Source organism: Syngnathus acus, chromosome 3 (assembly GCF_901709675.1).
Source record: "Syngnathus acus chromosome 3, fSynAcu1.2, whole genome shotgun sequence".
NCBI classification, from domain to species: domain Eukaryota; kingdom Metazoa; phylum Chordata; class Actinopteri; order Syngnathiformes; family Syngnathidae; genus Syngnathus; species Syngnathus acus.
This window is the reverse complement of record NC_051089.1, coordinates 15,555,486-15,579,701: the sequence shown is the minus strand read 5'-3', so window position 1 is coordinate 15,579,701 and position 24,216 is coordinate 15,555,486. Positions and strand designations below refer to the sequence as shown.

At 42.8% G+C, this 24,216-nt stretch overlaps 1 protein-coding gene across 6 annotated transcripts; it reads right to left on the bottom strand.

Moving 5' to 3' along the window:
* Nucleotides 1-1,673: 1,673 nt before the first annotated feature.
* On the bottom strand, nt 1,674-14,429 carry bdnf (brain-derived neurotrophic factor). 6 transcript variants are annotated; one of them, XM_037248175.1, is made up of 2 exons: nt 14,233-14,429; nt 1,674-2,943 (listed from the first exon to the last, which is right to left on the bottom strand). In XM_037248175.1, the coding sequence occupies exons 1-2, from the start codon at nt 14,377-14,379 to the stop codon at nt 2,110-2,112; spliced, it is 981 nt and encodes a 326-aa protein (XP_037104070.1). In that variant the 5' UTR covers nt 14,380-14,429; the 3' UTR covers nt 1,674-2,109. The 6 variants fall into 6 exon arrangements, with proteins under 6 accessions (XP_037104070.1, XP_037104072.1, XP_037104075.1 ...); XM_037248177.1 differs by lacking the exon at nt 14,233-14,429 and adding an exon at nt 13,633-13,950; XM_037248180.1 differs by lacking the exon at nt 14,233-14,429 and adding an exon at nt 13,417-13,572.
* Between the last annotated feature and the right edge of the window lie 9,787 nt (nt 14,430-24,216).

The window sequence follows — 24,216 nt, the reverse complement described above, 5'->3', positions numbered from 1 at the left end:
GTGCTGGGGCGACTCCTTAGTGCCCTCTATTGGCCAACCGCAACTATGATGCCATGGATTGATCTGTTATGGCAGTTTGATTGAGTGAATTAGTTAGTTGGTTAGTTAGTCTTTTAGATGGGGAAGACCCCCCTACAAGTTACCTAGGGATTTTGTTGTTTTAAACATTGAGCAGAAATGCCTGTTATAAGATGGCTTTAGCTGACAAATTTGTACTGTCCCTCAGGAATGTGTACCATTAAAGTTTTGCATTGTGTAGTGATCACATTAGCTTAAGCATACATTATATGTAGCATACATATAATTAGCTACAAAACTGCTGCAATATAATTTCAGCATTTCCTTACTATGACTGTGCCTGTTGTTGGACACATATAGAGTGATGATGATCATACCTTTTGAGCAGCTGTATGAATCCTTCCTTACATTTCGTGTATGAAAGGAAAGCACAGTAAATTCTCACCACATTTCATGGGCTGGAAAGAGAAGCGAGGATCAGTTCTCTGGTCCTGGACATTTTCTTCAGCAGCTTCCCAAATTTCAAAGGGCAAGTTCCAATCCTCTTTCAAGGCTTCTTCTTATCCTCAAATAGGTGGTGGTGAAGGAAATTGAGGTGAACGTTGCATACATTAGAACAAAAGTTACGTAATTTATATAATTGGGTTGTTTTTGTTTATTGTATGTGCACCCTCTTTTCTAAATTGTGAACAACTGAATGCACCAGTAGAGTTATAAAGATGTGAAAGAAAATGGTGTTTCATGGGCTGTTGATGGAATGAACCCGTGACAACCTTACCCCTCAGGAAACAGACAAGTCGGTTTGCTTCAGGTCTTTGTGATTGTACCACTCAATGAATGCCCTGATGACTGATCTTTTGTTGAAGACACATCAGGATGGGATTCACTGAAGTTGTGCACAGATGCATGGGCCGGCTGAAGCCTTTAAGTATGTGCCAAGAGCACCCAGAGCCTAACTTCACAAGTCGAAACTTGATCGTGCAGACACTTTTTTCCTTGTGTTTGTGAGGATTATTTCTGATTGTGGGATTATGGTGTAGGTTGAGTGACAATAAAGACCATGCCTGTGAACACTTGTAAATGAGTGCCACTGCTCTTTTGTAGTTCACCCATTTCAACAACCGTCTCTCTCTCTGAAAAGCCCAAAGTTCCAAGTTCCCTTCGGATCCTGACATTTTTCATCAGTCCCAATTTGACATTATTGGTTAATTTTGGTCAATTTGGCGGCTGATTGATGTGTTTTATGTGCGTCAGTACTTGTGACTATAACTAAAAATGGAGGGTTGAAACTTTATCCACATTGGTTTTGTTTTTCAGTTGCCTATAGTCATTTTTATTTCTTCAAATATTTCAGTTTAATATTGCAAACAACTTCACAACATACAAAATGAATAATATTAACCCAGAAACATATCTCATATATATATATATATATATATATATATATATATATATATATATATATATATATATTCTTTTTTTTAATATATATCTTACTCTGGTGGGAATAAAAAAATAAACAGCAAAGCTTTGACAACAGCACCTTGACATAGTATGTAATCCCAACATTATACCTTGAGAAGTTTAGAACAGTAAACAGATAAATTACTGGAGAGGAAAGTTGTTTTCCGCTGAGTATGTAAACGGAAAGTTGATTTTTTTTTTTTTTGGTCAGCCTCTTATTATTATTTTTTTGTAAGTGGAGAATTTCTCAATTCACAATTGAAGCAGCATGCAAGCTTTTGAAGATGGAACTGTCCTCTCATTCCGTGCCTGTTTTTTTTCCACCTCATTTTGTAAATCTTGGCAACATAAACAAATCCACAATGTCTTGAGGAATGTGATATAGTAATTTAAAGTGGGAGCAAATGACTGATCAGATTTTTTTTAATCGTTTACAAGGTCATGAATATGTTCAATAAATAGACTGTTATATCACTTTTACTGTATAAACTTCATCTTTTTTTTACATGCAGTCCATAAAATTTTCATTTGACGGAATAATTTACCCTGTTATGTATATATACAAATAGATATTTTCTCTGTATTCTCTTTTTTAAACTCTTCAATAAAATCTATACATTTTATACATTATCTCCCTCTTTTAATGGTCAATGTGCATACACAGGAAGTGTCTATCCTTATAAACCGCCAGCCGATCTTCTTTTTGCTATCCATGGTGAGGGCTCGCACGTAGGACTGGGTTGTCCTGCATTGGGAGTTATAATGCCGCTTGTCTATTCCTCTGCAGCCGTCTTTCGTGTACCCCATGGGGTTGCATTTGGTCTCGTAAAAGTATTGCTTCAGTTGGCCGTTGGGGACGGGAACCTTTTCCATGACGGTAACCGTCTGCCCCGACATGTCTATCGCCGTCTTTTTATCCACCGCTGTCACCCACTGGCTAATACTGTCACAAACGCTGAGCTCTCCACGTCGCGAGGGGTCAGAGTGTCGCCGCACCCTCATGGACATATTAGCAGCATCCAGATAGTTTTTGTATTCCTCCAGAAGAAAGAGCAACGGCGGCTCCAAAGGCACTTGGTTGCTGATCATCACCCGCGAGTCGTACACGTCGACATCCTTGCTTTCGGTGGCCGCGTCTGAAGCCGGACCCCCGCCTCCCTGGCTCCTATCTCCCCTCTGTCCCATCTGTGCCGCCTCTGCCTCCCCCTCCACCTCCAGCAGCTCCTCTATCACCTGCTCAAAGGTGTCTGCGAGCGAGGGCATCCCACGCTGGCCCGGCCCGCCACCACTCTGTGGAGTCCCCCGGCCTCTTGCGACCGGCGCGGCGGCGCCCAGGTAGCCTTCCGTCCGATGGCCCTGCATGCCTGGGGCGTCTCTCAGGGGCACAGCTCTCATGCAACTGAAGTATGAAATAACCATAGTAAGGAACAGGATGGTCATCACTCTTCTAACCTGGTGGAACTGGAGGGACAAAGAAAGACAAAAGGGAAGGAAGGGGACACCCGGCTAGTTAGTGGACAGTTGGCTTGTCATTGTGAGTCATAATCAATTGAATTGAATATTCGAAGTCTCCCCAGAGACTAGCTTCATCAAATGTTTGCAATCACACTGAATCTTGCCAGTGGTTCCCTCACATGCGTAAATCAGGATCATCCGATTCATATGCGAGGCTTGGCATCGATAAGATGCGCTTCACATCACAGAGCGCCGAGTGACTGTCGATAAATAAACCCTTTGTGTGTCGTATTTGTACTGTACCATATACAACTAACTCCCCGAGGTAATCGCAGGTGGAAGCAGCTCTAGCAAAAAGTAGCATGTTTAACACCTGTTGCTTTGTTCATTGGCTTGTTCCATGACTGCACAAGTTTTGGAGATGTTATAACAACTTTCTTTTGTCTTGTTTCAGCGACCACAAAGTAGCCCAACAAACAAAAATAAGGCGCTTTTGCTGGAGGAATTTATTATTATTATTATAAGTGTTTGAACCATGCTGGAAGTCTTCCTTATTACAGCAAAGAAAAAAAAATCCTCCAATGTGACCCTCTGCATCCTATAATTTGTGTTGCTGAGATACAGAAATCCCGACCTTTTGCATTTGAGCGTGGCATCATTTACTAGTTTTGGCATTGTCATAGAACACGCTGCTGAGACTGCCACACAGCAGGATGAGGCTGGACAAATACAATTAAACTCTTGTCAGCAGTTGACCCTGTTTACGCTTGATGGACACAATTATATGTTTTGCATCTGAACCTACACATAATGGCTGAATTTGAGGTGTTACGCACCAACAATGCGGACAGTTGTCATGTGTTGACGTAAGAGAGTACGTTTTTTTTATTTTGCGTGTTTGATAAAGGGACATCCAATACGAAAACACTGAAAACATGGGAATGATTTGTTTAGCAAGAAAATTCCAATCCTAAGTAGGGAGAACTTTGCAGCGAACAGGTGGATGACTCCATAACTCTCCAGGCTGAACCCAGCAGGACACGAATGACTCAAAAAATGTGTCATCTTCGCTACCAGGGAAGGTGCCAATCTTTACACTGACATGATGATTAAACCCTGCTAGGTGTCACTCCAACACTGTGCACATGCAAATGATCTAAGTAGAAAGTCATCCTTACAGAAATGACTTGTCTTCAATGATGGACTTATTTAGAAGAAAAAGAAAAGTGATCATGGCTGTGAGTGTACCACGCACGTCCCAACCTTTTACAGGAATATGTAGAGAACAAAGACACACACACACACACACCCTCCCCTCTGAATGGACACAAGGACCTTTACCGTAAAGAAGGAGCAAGCCCCGCCCTTCAACGCATTTGTTTCCTTCTTAATTGGTGTCTGGGGCTGCAATTAAACAACACCGGTGACTGCCATAGAGATATCGGCTCTAAAAATAGATGTGCTGGGAGTCTCCCAGTCTATTCAGAATATCACATCCTTCTTCCTAATGAGCCACTCATTCCCCAAGCTCAGGGACGCGCGCGCGTGCGCCTCCACAAAGTGTGTGTGCTCCAAGGAGGATGCATAGGGAGGGGCCGTCTTGTAAGAAGATTGGGGGTATTTTGCCCTCTCGCCAATTAAACCACAATAAGGACAAAGAATGGTGTAAAACGCAAATCCATGCTGGTGAAATGTAATTACACGCTAATGCACCTCACCGATTAACCCCTCATTGTTGTTTGGATTCCAATCAGGAGATGTACGCGGGCCTTCCCAGCACTGAAAAATCATGTTGCTTTACGGGACGGATGCCAGTCACGAGCTTTATGTGTAGGATGCATTTAGGCTGATATTATTATCAGCACTGCACACAAATGGTTCCACTTCCACATCAAGGAAATGAAGGGAGAGGGCTGATTACTGTTAGGCGTCAAACTTCATGCTGGAAATGGCGCAGACAAAGTGCTGCATCTTCCGTAACCGACCACAGGGGTAATATTGCAGCAGCAGGGGGTGGAGAGGGTGGCGGCGTCATTTCGCAGCATAACAACCACAGATGACGTCTCTTCCAGGTCTCCACAGGGGAGAGAATGGAGAAGAGGAGGTTGCTGGGGGTAATGCCACTCAACAGCGCGCAATTGCATGCAATTCCCCCAGGTACGCTCACACCGGGAACAACAAATGATTGTATTTATATCTCTGTGATTTCCTGTTTCCATCAGGGCGATCAATATGGCTCATGTTCTCAATCAACATCCTGTTAAAACGCAATAAAGCCAATGAATCATTTAATTGCTGTGGGACCGGCTGAGAATTATACAAGCGGCCGAGGAAGATGTTCCGCGCACTGCAGGATTTTCACAGTGCATAACAGCATGTGTTTCTGTGTTTAACACAATGGGCATGAAAACTCAAGCGAGGGGGGATCCAGATGTTCCAGAGGATTTATTGCAGTATCTGGACTTGGGTATTGATTTGTGTCCAATAATTAAGTCTTGACCATTGAGGGGCAGCATTTCCTTCCTTGCATTTATTCATCTATCCATCCAACCCATCCCTTCCGCCAGATAGATAACATGAAGCGGGGGGGGGGGGGGGGGGGGGGTACGCACACAAAGGCCTCAATAAGCACTGCTCAAACATGCTTTTCATGCGCGGTGACACACCTCAAGCCACGAAGCGCACGGAACAATGCGAGCAGGTGAGCGTGTGGCCTTTTGGACGTCCACACGCACCAAATGACCACCTGTTCGCCTGCTTTGAGGGCACGGCCTGCAGGCTGCCATATGTAACTTAGTCTCGTGTTTATTCTTTGCACCAGGTGGGGATTACAGCGCTAAATACCTCATATGACAGATGATGAAAAGTTTCTAAAGGACATGAAAGGGCTAGCATTCCTTGTGATTATTAACCATATACCTTTGCTAGACTTTATGGTATAATCTACCCCCCCATCGAAAAACTTCAATATGAGAGATAAACATCAGATTGGACTGTATAGCAACATTTGTTATCTGTCATGTCTTGCTTGTGTTTTGTACACTTTGTTCAATTCCTCAACAACCTTGCGAAGTGGAAGTGTTTACCAAGCAGCATGTTTGGTCACGTCCAACGTGCACAGAACTCAATGCCAAATGTTCAGCTATAACAACAGTGGGAAAACAAACATGCACACATGAAATTAGATTAAGGACAACCCTTGGGTACTATAATATATGCAGTAAAAAAAAAAAAAAAAGCAAATCAGGCTGTCATTGGTAACAGCTTACACATGTGGAACATTGCTGCCTGGAGATCTGTTTTTAATCCGAGCATATTTAGCAATACTGTATACTGCAGGAGCAGCAACAGGGGATCACACCTGGTCTCAGAGCCAAGCCTTATCAACTGCCATTTTGAAGCCAACAAGAATTCAAACTACTGCTGTCTGAGCTGTGCTGTCCAAAGCGGTCGCCTCCCTCCCACACATTGCAGCAGTCGGCATTGATTAGGAGAATTCACCTCCATCGGAAAAAAAAATGCAGTCATATGCTAGTCGATGTCAAATCTACTTAAAATTCGATTCAAAGTATTCATTTAAACCCAGAAATCACCCGATCACAAGGAGATTACTGCACAAATTTTGAAATTGGGGCATTGCAGTTATACACTTTGCACACTAGATGGCGCCCGAGACCGTAGAATATTGGCAAGCTTTACCATCCTCTTCCGTCTTAGATAGATAGATAGATAGATAGATAGATAGATAGATAGATAGATAGATAGATAGATAGATAGATAGATAGATAGATAGATAGATAGATAGATAGATCAGTAATTTGAAGACACCCAGGGCAAACACAACACCAAGAAGTGGACCAAAGTGGCCGGTCTCGGGTTTCCCATAAAGTCTTAATGAGTGATGAATCCAAGTTTTGTTTTTTGCCTCGGAACTTGTTAGTTTTGAACCCGTTTTACGTTGATGATGTTTCTAAAAACTTATAGAATGTTTTTACTAAATGCTGCCACTCAAGACGAAAAACTAGCCCAATGCTTATCACTGTCCAGTGGTGAAACAGGCGTCTTACTTTTGAGTTATAGTATTACACAAGTGAGTCCTTCTTCTGCTTTGGAAACCCAATCAACATAATAAGTCCGTTTTTTATTAATGAACGGCGGGATAAGATTACACATACTCCCCCCTGGGGCCGCGGCGCTGCCTGTCCACAGGATAACGACACTTGATGGGGTTATTTCAGACACACAGCACACAAACCTAGCACCAACTTTTGTTTGTCTTAACATACAGCTCAATAACAAACAGCAGCATCCAATATAGCTACAAAGAAGTTGGGAGAGAAACGTACCTTGTGCTGCCCAGTCGTAAAACAGACCATTCAACAGGACAGTGTCATCTGGGCTGTCCTGGGCAACTCCCTGAGTAATTTAGACTTTAGCGATACTTTCCTCTCTGTGTCCTCCTGACAAGCTTCAGGATCTCTCTTCAAGTTTGGAGCAAATACATTAAATTATTGATGGTGGAAATTGCATGGATGAGGTCATGCACTCCCATGGCTGGACGGCTCCGGTGGAGATGTTGTGTGAAAGCCAAGTTGTCGCCTGCATGCCGCCGCAGCAGCAGCAGCTGAGGAAGAGGAGGAGGAGGAAGGAGGAGGAGGAGGTTGAGGAGGAGGAGCAAACCAGTGGCGGGATGAAGACAAGACAAGAGAGCCGTGGAGCTTGCAATGGGGAGCCTGTGTGGAAGTCGAGCAACTTTACTACACGATGACGCTGCAACATGTGACCAGCGGCTGGCTGGCTGGCTCACTTGCTCGCCTCCGACTCCTGTTTAAACAGCCCGGAGGCGGAACTATTAGTGTGCCTTCACTGCGCATCTTGTCTTTTTTTTTTTTTTTTTTTTTTCGAGCGCACGCACGCAAAGCCTCCTTGCTTCCGCGTTTGCCCACCAAACATGGTGGCATGTTTCTTGAGCGCTGTGCGTCAGCGTGCAAATCGTGACCCAACGCGGAGACGTGCAACTCTAGCCTGAATTTATTCATGAGCAACACCACCCTTAGTCATATTTGCGTGGACATTCTATTTTTAAAAAAAATATCTATTTAAAAAAAAGATATTGAATTAGAATTGTTGAATGTCAAAAGACATTGGAGGCTAACAAAAAGATTAACTTGGTGAAAGAACAGCCTTGCTATTGCAAATAACGCCATCCTCGTGACAAACGGATGGATCAATGAACAAACATGTTTGCATTACAGCATTTTAACAAAGGTAGCTTGCATTGGTTAACAATGAACAAGAGCAGGTCAAGCCTTTGAGTGCATGTTGAACATGTTCAAACTGATGCTTCGCTCTAATGGGGAAACAGCGCCTCATTATCCTTTGTGACTGGTCCAGAGCAAAGATTGAGTGATTTGTTTGCTCTATGACCAGCATAATTCTTCCCTGCATTGGCGTATGTGCTGGGGAGCTCCTACTTGGCATGCAGCAATATGGGAGGAGATGCTCACACCTGCCTAATGAGTCCGCCCCACCTCCAACACAGACAGGGACATGCCAAGATAGATATAGCGCTCCTCAAAGGCCCACAGGTGAGGGCGAACCCTGGATGACAAAGAGCAGCAATCATCGAGGGTTTTGACTCCAGCGAGGACAAAAAAATGCTCAATGTTCCAAACAAGTAATTCATAAATAAATCACTTGCAGTCTCATTAGCAGAAAAAACAACAGTCTCTCTCTCTCTCTCTCTCTCTCTCTCTCTCTCTCTCTCTCTCTCTCTCTCTCTCTCTCTCTCTCTCTCTCTCTCTCTCTCTCTCTCTCTCTCTCTCATTTGTGCAAATGCAGCAAAACCGAAGACAGTGTAGCAAGTGGTCTTTTGGCTTGCAAGCAGCGTCAGAGGCTTTAGGGAGTAGTTTTCTGAATGAATTCAAAATAATGTGTGATAAATGGAAGCAACAAAGCGCTCCAAGCTCCAGAGATAACTTTGAGGCTTGTGTTAAAGCAACCTGGAGTCCTTCTGAAAACTAAGCCACTATTTCATCCGCACCGTGGTGTTGTATTTCTACAGGTTTAAGATTTCTCAGGGACAATGACTTCAAACTGTCTGAGGCGTATGGATGAACATCTTTTGTCTTTTGTTGAAGGGGGGGGGGGGGGGGGGCATGGCTCAGGTTTTAATCGAGCCATGTTACAAACATGTGATTTGCATTTACACTTCTCTCTTGCTTAACGTCTTCCCTGTTTGTGCAGCACAGAAAAGAAACACATGTATAACATTTCTTACAGGTTCTGATGCCAAATGCAGACAAACTGGCACTGCTGATGCTTCATTCAGTCAGCAGCCTACTTGCTTGTGCAAGACAGGAACTGCGTAACATGGAAAAGGGGGAAATGACATTTGAGAAATTGTCATTTTCACTGGGGATAAAAGAAGGAGATGAGGGCACTTGGATCAAAGTAGGAGTACATGCCTCCTGGAGCCGATCTGAGAAAACACTGTTTAAGCTTAGATGACGTCAAACAGCGAGGGCGGGTTGCGGACCACTTGGGATGCCTTTTAAACAGATAAATTCGATTTCTTCAATAGAATGAGACACTAGGATGAGGAGGCAATACAATCTTTCCTGTGATGACAACATATTTATCATAATTATTAGCAAGATGAAACAGACATTTATACTATATATATAGAATTTGCAACTCTAAAGACAAGTTGTCTGTCTTTCTGTCTCTTACTCAAAAAAGAAAACTGTGATATGAATGAAGTTGCGAGAATTCGGTGCTGCGGAGACCAGACTGTGATCGAGCAAACGCACACCGCATCGTGAATCCGCCTAGTTCCACAGTCACACGTTAGAACGGCAGCCTTTTATTTGCAGTTTTTTTTTTAAATATTAATTTATTAAACCCGTATCCGTGTTGAAAAAAAAACCCCACAGAACGTCCGAAGCCTCGCCTCTTGACAGAACTTGTTTAAACAAGCCTGTTAATTGGATGAAGGTGATGGTGATGAAGGTGATGACGGTGGTGACTATAAGCGGCAGCGGTGGCGGGGCGATGGAGCCTTCGTTGCCATCATGATTAAGATGCTTATTCCTTGCTCTAAATATATCGTGACGTCCGCCTGCTGTTGTGTGGAGATTTCCGCCATCTATAGCCCAAATATAATCGATAGCCCATTGCTTATTTATATCATGTGCACGAGAGCGCCGACAGTTTTTTTTTTTATAATTAATGAATGAGAAACAGACCGGAAAGGACGCAGTATGGAGTGAAAAGGGGGGCCTGTTGTCATTATAAATATAAAAAGATAATAAAAACAACAACTTGATCATAACGAATCCGTTCGAAGCATAGAAATTGATTGAAATAAGACAAAGGCCAAGATAAAAACACACAAGGCAGATGTAGGAATTAAAAGTAAAACGTTAAAATGACGCCTTTTCGTTAAATGACTAAAGCCAAGCGAATGATTTGATGTGAATTTTGACGCCCACCACAACTCTGCAGCGAGAGAGAGAGAGGGAGAGCGAGAGAGGAGATTCTCAGTAAAGATAACGCGTGCGTCCGCGTGCGCACGCAGACGCGCGCCCGCACACACACGCGCACAACCCCATTTATGGACTGATCCGCTGACGTACATTGCAGAAAAGTGCTATAAAAAAACCTTCATACATACAAAGTGTGTCGTGCCACCCCACAGACCCCTCCTAACCCGCCTCCGCTCATCCCTCCTCCTCCACCCATGCACGCCCACGCCCACACCATAATCCCCCGTATCAGTCGGGAAAAAACATGTATATATTGCAACATGCATAGAAAGGCACGCATTTTGCTTGTCATTTTTCTTGATACAATTACATCGTAGACATACACAAAACAAACAATCATTAATTTGAAAAAAAAATCCCTCGATGGGAAAAATAGGATTAAACCATCCAGATTCGTTACTTAAAATAATAGTAAAATAACCTCACAGCTTCGTGTAATTATTTTAAGATTTTGCAAAAAAACGTTTTCTTATTTATTCACCCGAAACGTGACTGCAGAGATGTGGCATTCATTAGCAACGTCTTATGAACGTTCTAAATAATGTGAGCTTTTCTGCTCGTGCAAAATGAGCATTAACAAACAGAATATGATCGGCGCACGTTGGACACGCATATAAAACGAGCGTGGACGCTTACACACAAGTTCCACCATTCAAACACAATCAAACAAACGTGAGGAATACATTCGTTTTCGGACTATTTATTGGATCACGTGCCGCGTGAAAGGTGACTGCTGATTAAAACAGAACTGACTGTGGGCGTTGGGGCTTTTCTCTCCTCGCTTTGCAATTGCTTCGTCTTGGATCTATTTCTTTGACCGGAGGAGGAGGAGAGGGGGAAAAAAAGAGAAAAGAGATGGAGAGTGGGACTGAGATGAAGATGGGGGGTGGAAATAGACAATATCCAAAGCTTTTCGAGCGATTTTTGTAAGAAAATTATGCACTTTCAAGTGACGATCCTATAAATCTGTCTCCATCAAGTGTCCAATCATAGTAATTCTTTATTTTTGAAGCGGGGGGGGGGGGGGGGGGTAATAATTAATCCACGCTACCGCGTCAGCACAAGTGCTCACGGAGACATGTTATCGCTCCATCACATCTGTCAGTGACGTACAGAGCCACGCCCATTAGAATAATTTCACACAAAAAAACTAATTCTGCGGGCAATAAATTGAAAAGTTCTCCGAAAGGACGTGATCACGATTGGTATATTTTTAGAGTGTTATTTCTGTGCAGCCCGTGGTTGTGGTGTACGCCGCCCCCCCCCCACAAAAAAAAAAAAAAAAAAAACCGAGGGGGATAGTAGGGGGAGCAGGTGAAGCGAAAAGCACCTTATGAATGAAACCGTGGAGCGGGCGTAGTAAAAACACAAGTGATTTGATGGCGATGACGGGAGGGGTGGGGGTCCGGGGGAAGGAGGGGGTAAAGCGTAGGGCTATATTTGGACCGATAACAGAATCCACAGACATCAAGACAAAACATGAATGTAGCAGCACAAGCATATGGATAAAAAAACAACAACGTAGAATAAATAAAATGATAATAAAAAGGGAGGATGCTAGATTTTTTTCTTCCCGTACATGCGATCACGACTACATTGTACGCACATCCAAGACATCAGTCTACCGGTTATGGAGCAGGATGACTGGATCACTGCAGCGTCTTGGTCTCATACCGGCAGCATGATTAGGCATAACGCAACCATTACATTGTGTTGCAGCAAGACAGCTTCGGAAACTCCAAAGATTCAAAGAAAGAAAAGCCCATTTTAAATCATTTAAAATGGACAAGTCTCGATAGAGACATTCCACGAGACTTACACGCGAGCCTTTATTCTTGCCTGATGCATTCAATTTCGTTACTAAAGAAGAGGCATTTGATCAACTGGAGTTATTTTGGAGACTAACGCCGACAACGCAGGCGAGGATGCAAGCCGCATGCTGTGCTTAAAAAAAGCCCAAGTTAGAGAAAAGCCCGCAAAGACGACAGCAAAAAAAGAGTGATATGGAAAAAATGGATTGGGCTCTTACCTTTACAAGGGCTGACAACCACTATGTGCGTGGTTAGATCTCCGCGACCAACGCTTGCATGTCCCAAAGTTTAAACGCAGTGTGGGGGGGCTTAAGGGTACTGACAATGTGCAGTGCAGAAAAAAAATAAAAATAAACAAAAACAACAAAAAGGCAAAAGAAAAACAGCGGACAGCCTAATGTTTTAACTTTGACAGTGCTCTACAAAAAAAGCACATGCGCTTTTCTTTCCCCCCTACTCCTCTCTCTCCCGTTTGAATTTCCCCCCTCTCTTTAAATCTGATGTAAAAGACAACCGTCTCCCTGAAAATAATCTTACCAAAAGTTGGAAAAACAATCCCAGGTTTGGCAAAGGGGGGAAGAGAGTTGGCGTCCACAGTGTGCGCGTTTAGTCCATGCACGGCTCCGGTGCCTCTGTCCAATGTGCTGAAAGCATCACACAGCCCGGGGAACTACTACAGTATGAGGGGGCCACAGAAATATCTGGATACTTTTGTTGAGTGCCCACTTAAAAAAAAGAAAGAAAGAAAAAAAAACTGCTGCTGCTGCTGCTGCTCTTGTCACGTGTATTTCCCCTCTCTGCCAAAACCAACCGCGTTAATATTTGATCACATGTCGGGTGGACATTTCCTTCCAGATAGCGGCTCCTATTAATGAAACCAAACCAACCCAAAAAACAACAAAACAAAAAAAACGGTCCAGCCGCCCTGTTTAAATCCGCCTTAAAAAGATACTATACCCGGTGAACCGGATCTCCAAGTGTCTCACTTAAGTGGCACATGTTGCTTTAAAAGAACATACATGCATGTATAATAAAGCCTCTCGCTGGCAGCAGGCACGACCCACCTGGAAGCCCCAGCATATACGCGCACGGACCAGTCATGTATTCCATGGTTGCCTTACCTGCCTCGGCGTAGCCCTAAAACGCCACACAATCTTTTTTTTTTTCCCCCACACAAGCTTTGTCAACACGAGCCTTCAACACACAACGCAGTCTCGCTATACTGGAGCGACTTTGTCAAGTAGAAGCCATCCAAGCCCGAGCGGCAATGCAGCTTTAAACACCAAACGCGACTATTTTACCCTTAGAATGTTGTGTTATTCCAAACGCTTACTTACCATTTCCCCCCCTACGCTGTCCTGGATAGAAGTGTCTTAATAGCCACTCACTCCAACAGATGCTGGTAGGTAATGTGTCTTGTTTGAAGTCATCATATGAGAAGTTCTGCTGTGCTCAGTAGATCGCCCACCACTTCGCTGACTTATGAATCTAATAACCCTTCGCAATAACGCCGTGCTTAAACTGTCTCAGGAAAAAAAAAAAAGAAAATCCATCAAACAAACAAAAGCAAGCACCACCACAACAACAACAACCTTGGTGGCTTTACGGGAAAAGACAAATAATCAACAAAAGCGAGTTGTCAGAGAGAAGCTTGCACAGACTCGCCCGGACAACGCCATTATAGGGGCTCTTACGCGATTGAAATACGCTACGGCAAGCAGGCAACTTTTATGACGGGGGCTAGTTCCTTACTGGGGGGCTCCTTGGCTGGCCGACAGCTGTCAAACGTAGTCGATCAGCGAACGAAGACGTACCCAATTTGTCGGACACACGTTCTTGCTTATAGGCCTGTAATTCGCTTTCAGAATTAAAACCAGCATTCCATTCGTTGCTTCCCGCATAACTTGTTGCTTGTTCAGGAGCCAAATGATACTTACGTTGCCTCTCACACAGATATGATCGAAATTCCCCCACAACCCCTGCACAAGAGTTCTACTCTGAGAGTTTATCAGCCCGGAACGATACTTTTGGATGAAGATTATGGGGAAGTTCAAAGGCGAAATCTGTTTTGAGTAAAATTCCATCAGTTGCGGTGCCAACACTGAGCCATCTGATTGTTATGCAGTGACGAGGCGATGTGCTTGCAAGCCATGCCCCAAATGTACGAAGCAACATGAGTAATAGGTGAGATTCGCCTGAGCCGATGCCAGCAAGCAAAACTTTCTTAAAGTGTCTGTGTCATTCGTTTGGTTTAAATGACTTTTTATTATTATTATTTTTTTTTAATGTGTGTGTGTGTGTTGGGGGGGGGGGGGCATCCTCGTCGGAGGAAATCACACTGCATGGGTGGTGCACGGGGCTGTATACTGACTGGAACCTGTAGGCGTCTGGAAGAGACAATAGCGGCAATGTGACAACTCATTGCACACTTGTGTCACAAACACGAAAGCTGTGAATCAAACCAGGATGTCATTCCGAGCATCGCTGCCTAGGACAACAACCGCACGAAACCAGGAAAGCGTCTTATTAAATCCTCATGGGATGATGATCATCACCATGATAAGAAACTTATCTTTTTCAATTACACGCTGGACAGGTACAATAAAGAACACAGCAGACACTTAAATCATAACAAGCAGACTTGACTAGAATACTTTCATTGTCATTGTACAACAGGTATGCAACAAATTTGTATAAATAATCAGAAAGTCACATGAATTATGATCAATAAAGCAACCTCTTGTTCCCTTTTACTTCGGGTTACTCGGTGAGATTGCACGTTTGAGACAAGCAACAAGTGCTGTAGCACACAGGCAGGCTCCTATGGCTGATGAAGTATATTACTCATTTAAAGTTGATTTCTTACTACAGTGTGCTAAATGGAAATGCTGTAAGCACGTGGGCAACAGGCTTTTTTTTTTTTAAAAAAGGGGAGTGACGTAAAGAGGGTGAGAGGTAACACATCAACTGGCTGGGGATGAACAATTCACCTTGTTGGCTGCACATGATTTAATGATAAAGATGTATGTGTCCCATCACCGCCAAGCGCTCCCACGCCACCGCCGCCACCATCAGCATCATCCTCCTCCTCTCTGCTTCCTGACGTGGTAACTTGAATGGCTCCTACTTGTGATGTTGTTAACACTTCCTCTGCTCCCACAGCTCCTTGCAGACTCGCCGCCTGACTCATGCTCGTCCCTTTTCCCACTAGCCGAGCCTTTGCCACCTCTTCACCACCATATATCTTATGGCTTGGCCTGAGGTCACGGATTAAACACTCACGCGCCCTGCCTAGTGTTGCGTTGCTCTGTGGTCAGCCGAGATGCTCACTCTTTCAACTTTGAAGTGCTCATGTGAAGTACAATTTGCTGCTTATACTTGAAAACCAACAGGCAGCACACTTATGAAGATGAATGTGCGCACTTTTGTACTCTCTAAAGAAATATGTATTGTGGAGCAAATATTTCGCTCAAGTATTATCACTATTTAATAGCGGGCTCATTTTACCACTTCACCATTACTTAGGGATTTCGCTCCATTTCTAAAGCAGCAGACTCCCCTTAAAATGTGATCTCGTTCTATTTAATCCAATTGTTAGTGAGATGTGCAAGCAACTGACGGCAATATGAGCTTGAAAAGAAATCTCAGCTCTGCCTTATATAAATGATATCAAATTGATCGGCAGAAAGGTATCGTTATCGAAGCACCACGTCAACACGGAAAGTCAGCACACCTCATTGTTTGCATCTGCTAATTGCTTTTGGACCTCATCTGGTCTCCAGAATCATTATGAAAATAAGTGCAAGCCCAAAATATCTTGTCAATCAGCACTTTATCCTTCACCACAATGACAACTTTTAAGTCTTACAATGAATACTGGCCACATTATGAACAAGTGCCCTTGTTGTAGTGCTTTCATTCTATAGGAAATGAAAACTCCGCTCCACAACCTCTAAACACTCATTCTAACAAACGCATTTTCATCACAGGCCACATTGCTGTTATGGTTTCACTCAGAGGGCAGCTATGATTGGAAAAAAATCATATGAATGTATAATCACATACATATAGGGGTGTAGAGAGTGGTGTCTGCGCTCGGCATAAAAATGGGCATTCATTTTGGTCTACTGTAGTTTTGCGTGTTCTGGACCACGTTGTGCCTCACTGGGCATCTCAGTAAACAGAACTGCCTCGGCAGCCACAAACTTGCTTATTCGGTCACAGAAAGTAGACTGCTCGTAAAAAATGGCGTATTTCAATTTTTGGGCAAATCTCGTGTAGCGTGTTCATGAATTTGGTAAATGTCTTGCCGGGTATTCTGAGTGACGAGTCTATATTTTCTTTAAAAATGAAGTGGTTCCCTCAGCCCTTTGGTCGGCACCTGCGCCCTTGGAGGTTGAGGTCTGGGACCCAAGTCAAGTCAAGTCAAGTCAAGTCAAGTCAAGTCTATTTATATAGCCCTAAATCACAAGCAGTCTCAAAGGGCTTCACATATACAAAACAAATTGACAATTATTCTCAAAGCATCCCCTGATCTTAAGCTCCCAAGAGGGCAAGGAAAAACTCAAAAAAACGACAAAGAGGAGAACGCAAACAAATATTCGGAGAAACTATTTAAACCTCTATTGGAAAACAAATATAAGGTCTTGATTGCTTTAAAAATAATTGGGCCCAAATCACAGTGAAAGCCTGTTGCTAATGTGCTTCACATTGCTGTAAAGTATCCCTGAAAAGGGTGGAAATTAATTACCAGGCTCGGCCAGTGACTCAGAGCTCAGGTCGTGTGGAAGTAATGCGGCTTGTAAATGATTGCCCTGCTGCCACCATACTTCAAGCTGGTGCCAAGTGCAGCATTTGTGCTAATTTGGCTGTTCTGTGTACAGTGTGACGGACAGTGTCAGGATGGATGGTTGTTTGGCTTGCCCCGGTGTCTGCGCAGGCTGAAATAGAACCAAAGGAGACCGTTTCGACGTGGATTTGCAGCATTATCATCTATCTTTCAAGCGCCAGCTGAACACCGGGAGAGTTTGTAAACAGTATTTACCCCCCTCAGAGGGAATTTGGAGCTTTTGGTACGATATCTTACACTAAATCTGACTAACATGACAGCGGTCAAACCCACATCTATATTTGCCGTGTATGCGAAGTGGAATGGTACCCGAGTGATTCTTTTTACTTTTCTTTTAAAAATGGACATTGTGAATGGCAGATCATATTTTATTGAAAGGTCCAGGGTGACATTATTCAAGTTACATATAAGGTTCATATCAATTTGAAAACGGAGACATTCATGTATGTTTTTATTTATTTTGAAATTCGTCTGATTTGGATGAAACTGTACGGGGCAACTGTATATATTGATCATGTGTCGCAATGGAAAATAAGGGTTATTTCAATATTCTGAAATCAGAGGCCACATTAGGCAAGACAAAAAACCTTAATCTCCGAGGGGTTTCCCGTTGAGTATAAAGAGGCACTCCAAATGAAAATGAGGGCTTGCTTGGGTTGGTTTTCTCAAGTGGAGGCTGTTTTGACCTCAGTCAGACCCCACATCTGCTGGAGTGGAAGATGCCGCTTGTAGCTTTATGGCTGCTCTGCTCAGATAAGTAATCTCAACCTGTCACCAGACTGACGGGGCTGCCAAACCCGACGAGATCCCAAGATTGTCTTCGCTCGGTCTGATTTTGCAGGTGACGACAAGGCGCAGAAAGGCGAATCCGAGTGCACCTACAACTGTAACTCAGCTCAGGATGGTGACACTTTAATGGTGCATTCTGAATGGATGTATTCATCGTGCGGCATGGTGCTCCAAGAGTAGTTTGTTTTTCCTTTTGGCTTGAACGACTATTGAGATGTGAACATTTGAATACAGGTATTTGCATGTTGCATGGTCAAAGCCACTGCTGGCTACCAGCGAAAGAGACTTGAAAGTTTGCATACATGGCAACCCTGTGAATGGCAGCCTCTTTCAAACCATGTTGCAAGTATGATGCACTGACCTTCAATGCGGAACATCTGTTGACAAAGATGTCCGCATTTCATTATAAGACCCCTCCTGGTTTTCTGCTGAACTCTACAAAGAAACATCATTCCATTATTATCTTATTGCTATGCTAAATTAATATACAAACACGCTTGCAGTCAGACACAATTGTAGTGCGACTCAAAATACAGTTACAGATACTTTGCTCTTTCATCTATCTGCCAAGGCTCTCTGTGACTTTAGAAAATAAATATGTCATTTTAAATGACTTTGTTGATTTTTTTAATTGTGACTGCAAATGTGAAGATTATGGTAGTCTTGTTACATTAAAAGAAATTTTTGGTCATATGCATCACAAAACTTGGCATTTATTGAGCTAGTATTTGTAAAATGGATGTCTGGGCTCAATAAAGTTAGGGAAATACTGCTTTAGATGTTTTTTTTTGCCACTTTGTTTACCCCTTCTGCTTTGGCTCAGGTCTGCATTGTACTATGTTTAGTTATATTTGGTTATTAATAAACCCTAAAATGAAATCGCAAATACTGTCGGTTTTGGCTAAGAAGTGAAAATGTTGATTGGTTTCCAGTCCTAAAAATCCCCAAACGTTCTACCCAAAAGAGTTCAAATTCAAACTATAGCATTGACCTGATGAGAAAAAACAAACTTTCCACGTCAACATAACGGCATAAAACGTCCCGCCCCCGGCCTCTACCACAAACGCATCCAATATGTGCCAGCGACAGTTGACAGACAGACAGCAGGCACACAGTCTGAAATAAAGGAAATGAAAGCTTCCCAGTGAATGGGGAGGCAATTGTTAAGGCAAATACAAAAGAGTGGGATTTCTCCTGCGAGGGATATCCCGGCCAAAGTTTTTCTATACATCAAAGGGCTGCTGCAAATAAAAGTACACTTGTCAGGAGCGAACAAACTCGCTCCTTTTGTGACATCGAGCAGCCAAATTCATGCACACAAAGCCGTTGGATGTGCAACACCGAAAAGAAGATTCAGATGACATGCTTTGCTCTCCTGTGGGTTTGCTGCCTGCTTTTGTCCGTCCTCATCAGGACGGAGGATCAAAAACCTTTCAGGCCTTTTTACACACTGTTAAACGACTCCTGTTGCAGCCCCCTATCACACTCCACAATTCTTTCTTTTCTTAAAGTAACCTTGATGCAAGCAGATAATACTGCCCCCAGGCCTTATCCCCCCAAATGAGTCTCAAGTTCGTATGGTCGTTTTTTTAAGCTAAGGGCCCTGAACTGTCACCTCAGGCTGTGAGCGGTTAAGCGTGTTTTTCACACTTCCAACAAGTGTCACCTGCATCTTTTACATGTGGGTGAAATAAATGTCACTTTTTATTCAGCCGCAATATCACTACATTGTTGGAAGCCGTATGCAACGTAATTTCGTTTTGTGTGCACCCAGTGTTTACAAAATGACAATAAAGTTTGTCTAAGTCTAAGTCTAAATCACCAGAAGACAGAAACACAGGTCATACAAGGCACCTGGCACACCACGATCCACCCAACAGCTTCAATTTCTGCATTACTACACAGGTCATCAATTATTTATATGCCTCATAAACAGATACAATATTTTTAGGATTGGTTGCAGTTTCATAACAGTTTTTTTTTCTTTAGTTTCCTGAGGGTGAGCAAGCAGTGTTTCCTGAAGAAGAACCTGTTGCATTTTCTGTGCACACAAGAGGCTTCATGAACAACACATGGTGCCCTTGCTGAAAGAAAATGAAGAACATGAACTAGTAAAGTATATTTATACTTAATGCCGGTCCTAGCTGAGCTACCACAACCACACATACAAGAACACAAACACTTACAATACCATAAATCTTAGCTCTATGCTGACTGACTGAAGAAGTGAACCTCATCACTCCTAAACTGAAGTCATCATGCCTATCTGCCGAGTCTGACAAATTTCTATGTGCTATGGGCTGAGAGGACACTCGTGTAAATGTGCATAGATCAGTGAAAAGTTGAAAATGATCCCTTTATCCATTCATCCACCTGGTCGTCCGTCCATCCATTCATCCGTCTAACCACGCACCCACCAATTTTGGCCAGATTCTCTAGGAAATTAAAGTATTCATACACGACAAAATTCAATGTAAAAATTCATTTTTCTAGGCATAGTGTTCTGCTCATTGAGCTGATGTCATAGTTATTATATTTAATAAATAGAAGATTCCATCCATCCGTTCAACCACCAATTTTGGCCAGTGTCCCTAAGAAATTAAAATATAAATACATGACAAAATTCAACGTAAAAATCAATTTTTCTAGGCATAGTGGTCTGCTCATTGAGCTGATGTCATAGTTATCATATTTGATAAATAAAAGATTCAACTATTTTGAAAAATTGCATTTGTTGCCTGTCCTTGCAGTCTGAAATTGGATTAAAATATAGGACTTGATTCAAAACATAACAATTTGGTATTATTTACCTGTGTAACTATCTGAAATATATTTTATTTTCTCACACACACACACACACACGCACACACGCACACACGCACTATTGCGCGCGTGTGAGAGAGAGAGAGGCATCATGCCAGAGTATGTCCCACAGAGACCTTCAAGAGCAGGAAGTACCACAGAGGCAGTTTTGAGCATTTGGCAGGCTTTTGTTTGTCTGTGGCCACATGTTTCCAAAACCGGGCGTGGTCCAAACAAGGACAGAGTGGAAGTAGTAGGTAGTGGCTAGGACCACATTACCAAGCCTATTAAATAACACGACCGGAACAATATGAAGCCCGAGTTTCTGACATTCAACCGGGACAACTATGACAAAAATCAATGAAAAATAATGTTTTTTTTTCTCCCAGAAACAGCTAATTTAATAAAATCTGTATAGGGTAGATATGTGAATTGAAAGCTGCTTAAAGTGTTTTTTTTCTTTTTAATTTGGGCTTGTATTTAGGTCGAATAGAACTTTTTTTTGCACGTACCCTTTGTATGAATGTCTGTGATTAATTAATTGGTCTTATTTGTGCTCTTGATTGTGCCATATTGGCACAATCTCACAACAAAACTGATCAAAGCTTTGGTTGTGAGCAGATTTTCCTGCCGTGGGGTTTGCATCAACTGCCAAATTTTTAGAGCTTTTGAGCTTCCTGAACATTTTACACTGATAGTAAAAGATTGTAGATCTGTTTCTACGAACTAACGCCATTCAGATGTCTATTATTAACTTCTTGACAATAATGCTACACTATAATTTGAGCTGAATGCAGCAGGTTGTGATTAGGGAAATAGCATGTTGTTGTTGCCGCGACAACCCCAAATCAACCTCTAGTGGTTCAAATGATTGGTGAACTGCATGAGTGTATCAGTGCTAGTACCAGTATTAATGTTGCTATTTAGAGTTATGGTCAGAGACAACTTGAGCCTTTCTTTCAAACATGAAAACAATAATAAAATAAACAAAACAATGATGATAATTATGTATATGATTATGAACACCAATATACGTAGCAATAATGGATTAGTGGTTAAGGGTGGCACAGTGGTGCATGTCAGTGCACTTGTTAGCCTGTCCGCCTCACAGTTTGGAGGGTGCGAGCTCGATTCCACCTCCGGCCCTCCCTGTGTGGAGTTTGCATGTTCTCCCCGTGCCTGCGTGGATTGTCTCCAGGCACTCTGGTTTCCTCCTACTTCCCACTGGCATTCTGATTAATATTGCTTTCGTGGAATTTGAGTTAAACAGCAAAATTCACTTGGTTTTATCCATGTCAGGGGGCGGCCATGTTTACACTTGCTGTCGACTGAAAATTACATCACAGTTGCCAGGTCTCAGGTCAACACCAATCATGGCTCACCAGTTTTCTGAAGCTGAGCCATGATTGGTTGTGACCTGGGTCCTAAGCGAGGGACCGGACAAAGCACGGCTCAGAAGACCCCTTGTGACGAGTAAAATAAATGGATCTAGTTTTTCCTTGCATGCAGGACACTGGACCTCGAGAACCAGGATTGAAGACCTCTGACGTAGTGCTTGCAAACCCAGCCATGCTCCAATAAAAATGTCTATCATCCCCAATCCACCTGTAGCATATTCTGATAATATAGCCCAAAACGTCAATAACTAGTTTTACACGAAGATTCCCAAATTTTGATTGACGCATGATTATTCATTTGTTTGTTTAAATCACCATAAATATCTGGACAAATGCGCTGGGGTTTTCTGCCAGGAACTCATCTGTTGCGTCATACCTGACGGATTTCTGTTTAGTATTGTTAAGGGCAGCGTGGTTGCTAAGCGTTTTTACATTGCCGCCTCCACAAAAAGAATACGTAGGTCAAGACAGAGGGTTGCATTCTTTTTTTGTGTGTGGTGAATCTCCCTCCAGTAAATCCTGAGTTGAGTGGCGGATCACTCTCGGTCAGGGTGGCCAGAATATGACTTGGAGAAGAAAAGATGAATTCACTCAATTGCACCCACACAAAATTATTTTCTCTTTTAACATTTATGGATTGGGCAGACATTTTTTTTTTTTTTTTTAAAGAAAAATGGAAGGTAGGAAACGCTGCTTATAAATCTCAGTTTCTAGTACATGGGGATCATAGTAAAGAGGCTACAACACACATTTTGCAATTCTTTTTGGGGGGTGGGGGGGCTAAAGCAGTTATTTTACTTGGAACAACTGTGGCGCTGTGGAGTCATTTTCTCAACACATTACAGTAAAGTTTTAGTCAAGTCGTCATTAGTCTACATACATTTGCTAGACAGTTATCATTTCATGTACGTATGTCTGGAAAAAACAAAACGGTGAGCTGTTTCAGCGCGGTCTCTCTACGCTCCGCCTACCGTATTTTCCAGACTATAAGGCGCACCAGACTATAAGGCGCACCTTCAATGAATGTCCCATTTTAAAACTTTGTCCTTATATAAGGCGCACCGGACTATAAGGCGCACCATTAATGCATCATGTCAGATTTTTAATCCAAATCATCCTCCATTTTATCTTTTTCATTTCAACTTCAGACGCAACAAATTACTTTATAATCACAAAATAATGATCCATAGTCTTTTTGATTCATGATTCATAGTCTTCAGCAGGCCACTTATGATTGATTTCATGACACAATACTTCGGGCAAGTTTAAATTTAGGAATTTGGTCCATATATAAGGCGCAGCGGACTATAAGGCACACTGTTGGCTTTTGAGAAAATTTTAGGTTTTTAGGTGCGCCTTATAGTCCGGAAAATACGGTACTTTCTTTTTTCCTTTTTCCACCAAAGTATTTCAACATCTCTGAGATCGAAAGGCCTTCATTGGCGGCCTCCTAGTTTTCCTAGTAGTCGCAAAATAGAAAACATATCTCATGCAGGGTTCAAATTTGTCAGGGCGATTTAAGCAGAACAGGTGTACAATGGCGCTGAGAAAGTATTTGAATGCGTGCATCTTCTGACCACGGAACAGATGGACTCACCCCTCACCCCTGAGTGTGCAGTGCTTATTGGAAGTTGCAGGAAAGAGTAATAATGAGCACACACCGATGCACAACAGTGATGTCTCATAGCGCTAGGTTTGGGACTCACCCTGTCTCCATGGCAATTGCCGCAATGACGCCAAATTTGCAGTTTCAATAAAGAAAATACAATTCTGGAGGTTTAACTGATGCCTCACCGTTGTACGTGTCACTGATATTGTCATTACGTGTGCAACACAGCAGGGACGCAGGAACACGGGGATTTTTTCCCCCCCTTGTTGTCGTCTGAGTAAAGCAGCAATGGTGTGTCAGTTGGCATTTGCAATGTGTGGGTTTCACATTTGAAGTCATCCAAGTACTTCGGTTGACTCTGCAATTTGTGGAATGTTTATTTGCAATAGCGCTACTACCTGCACCGTACAGCTCATTCTCCTGAGGATGAGTCATCCACAGGCTAATATAGAGTACATCAGAGGTGGGCTTTGGA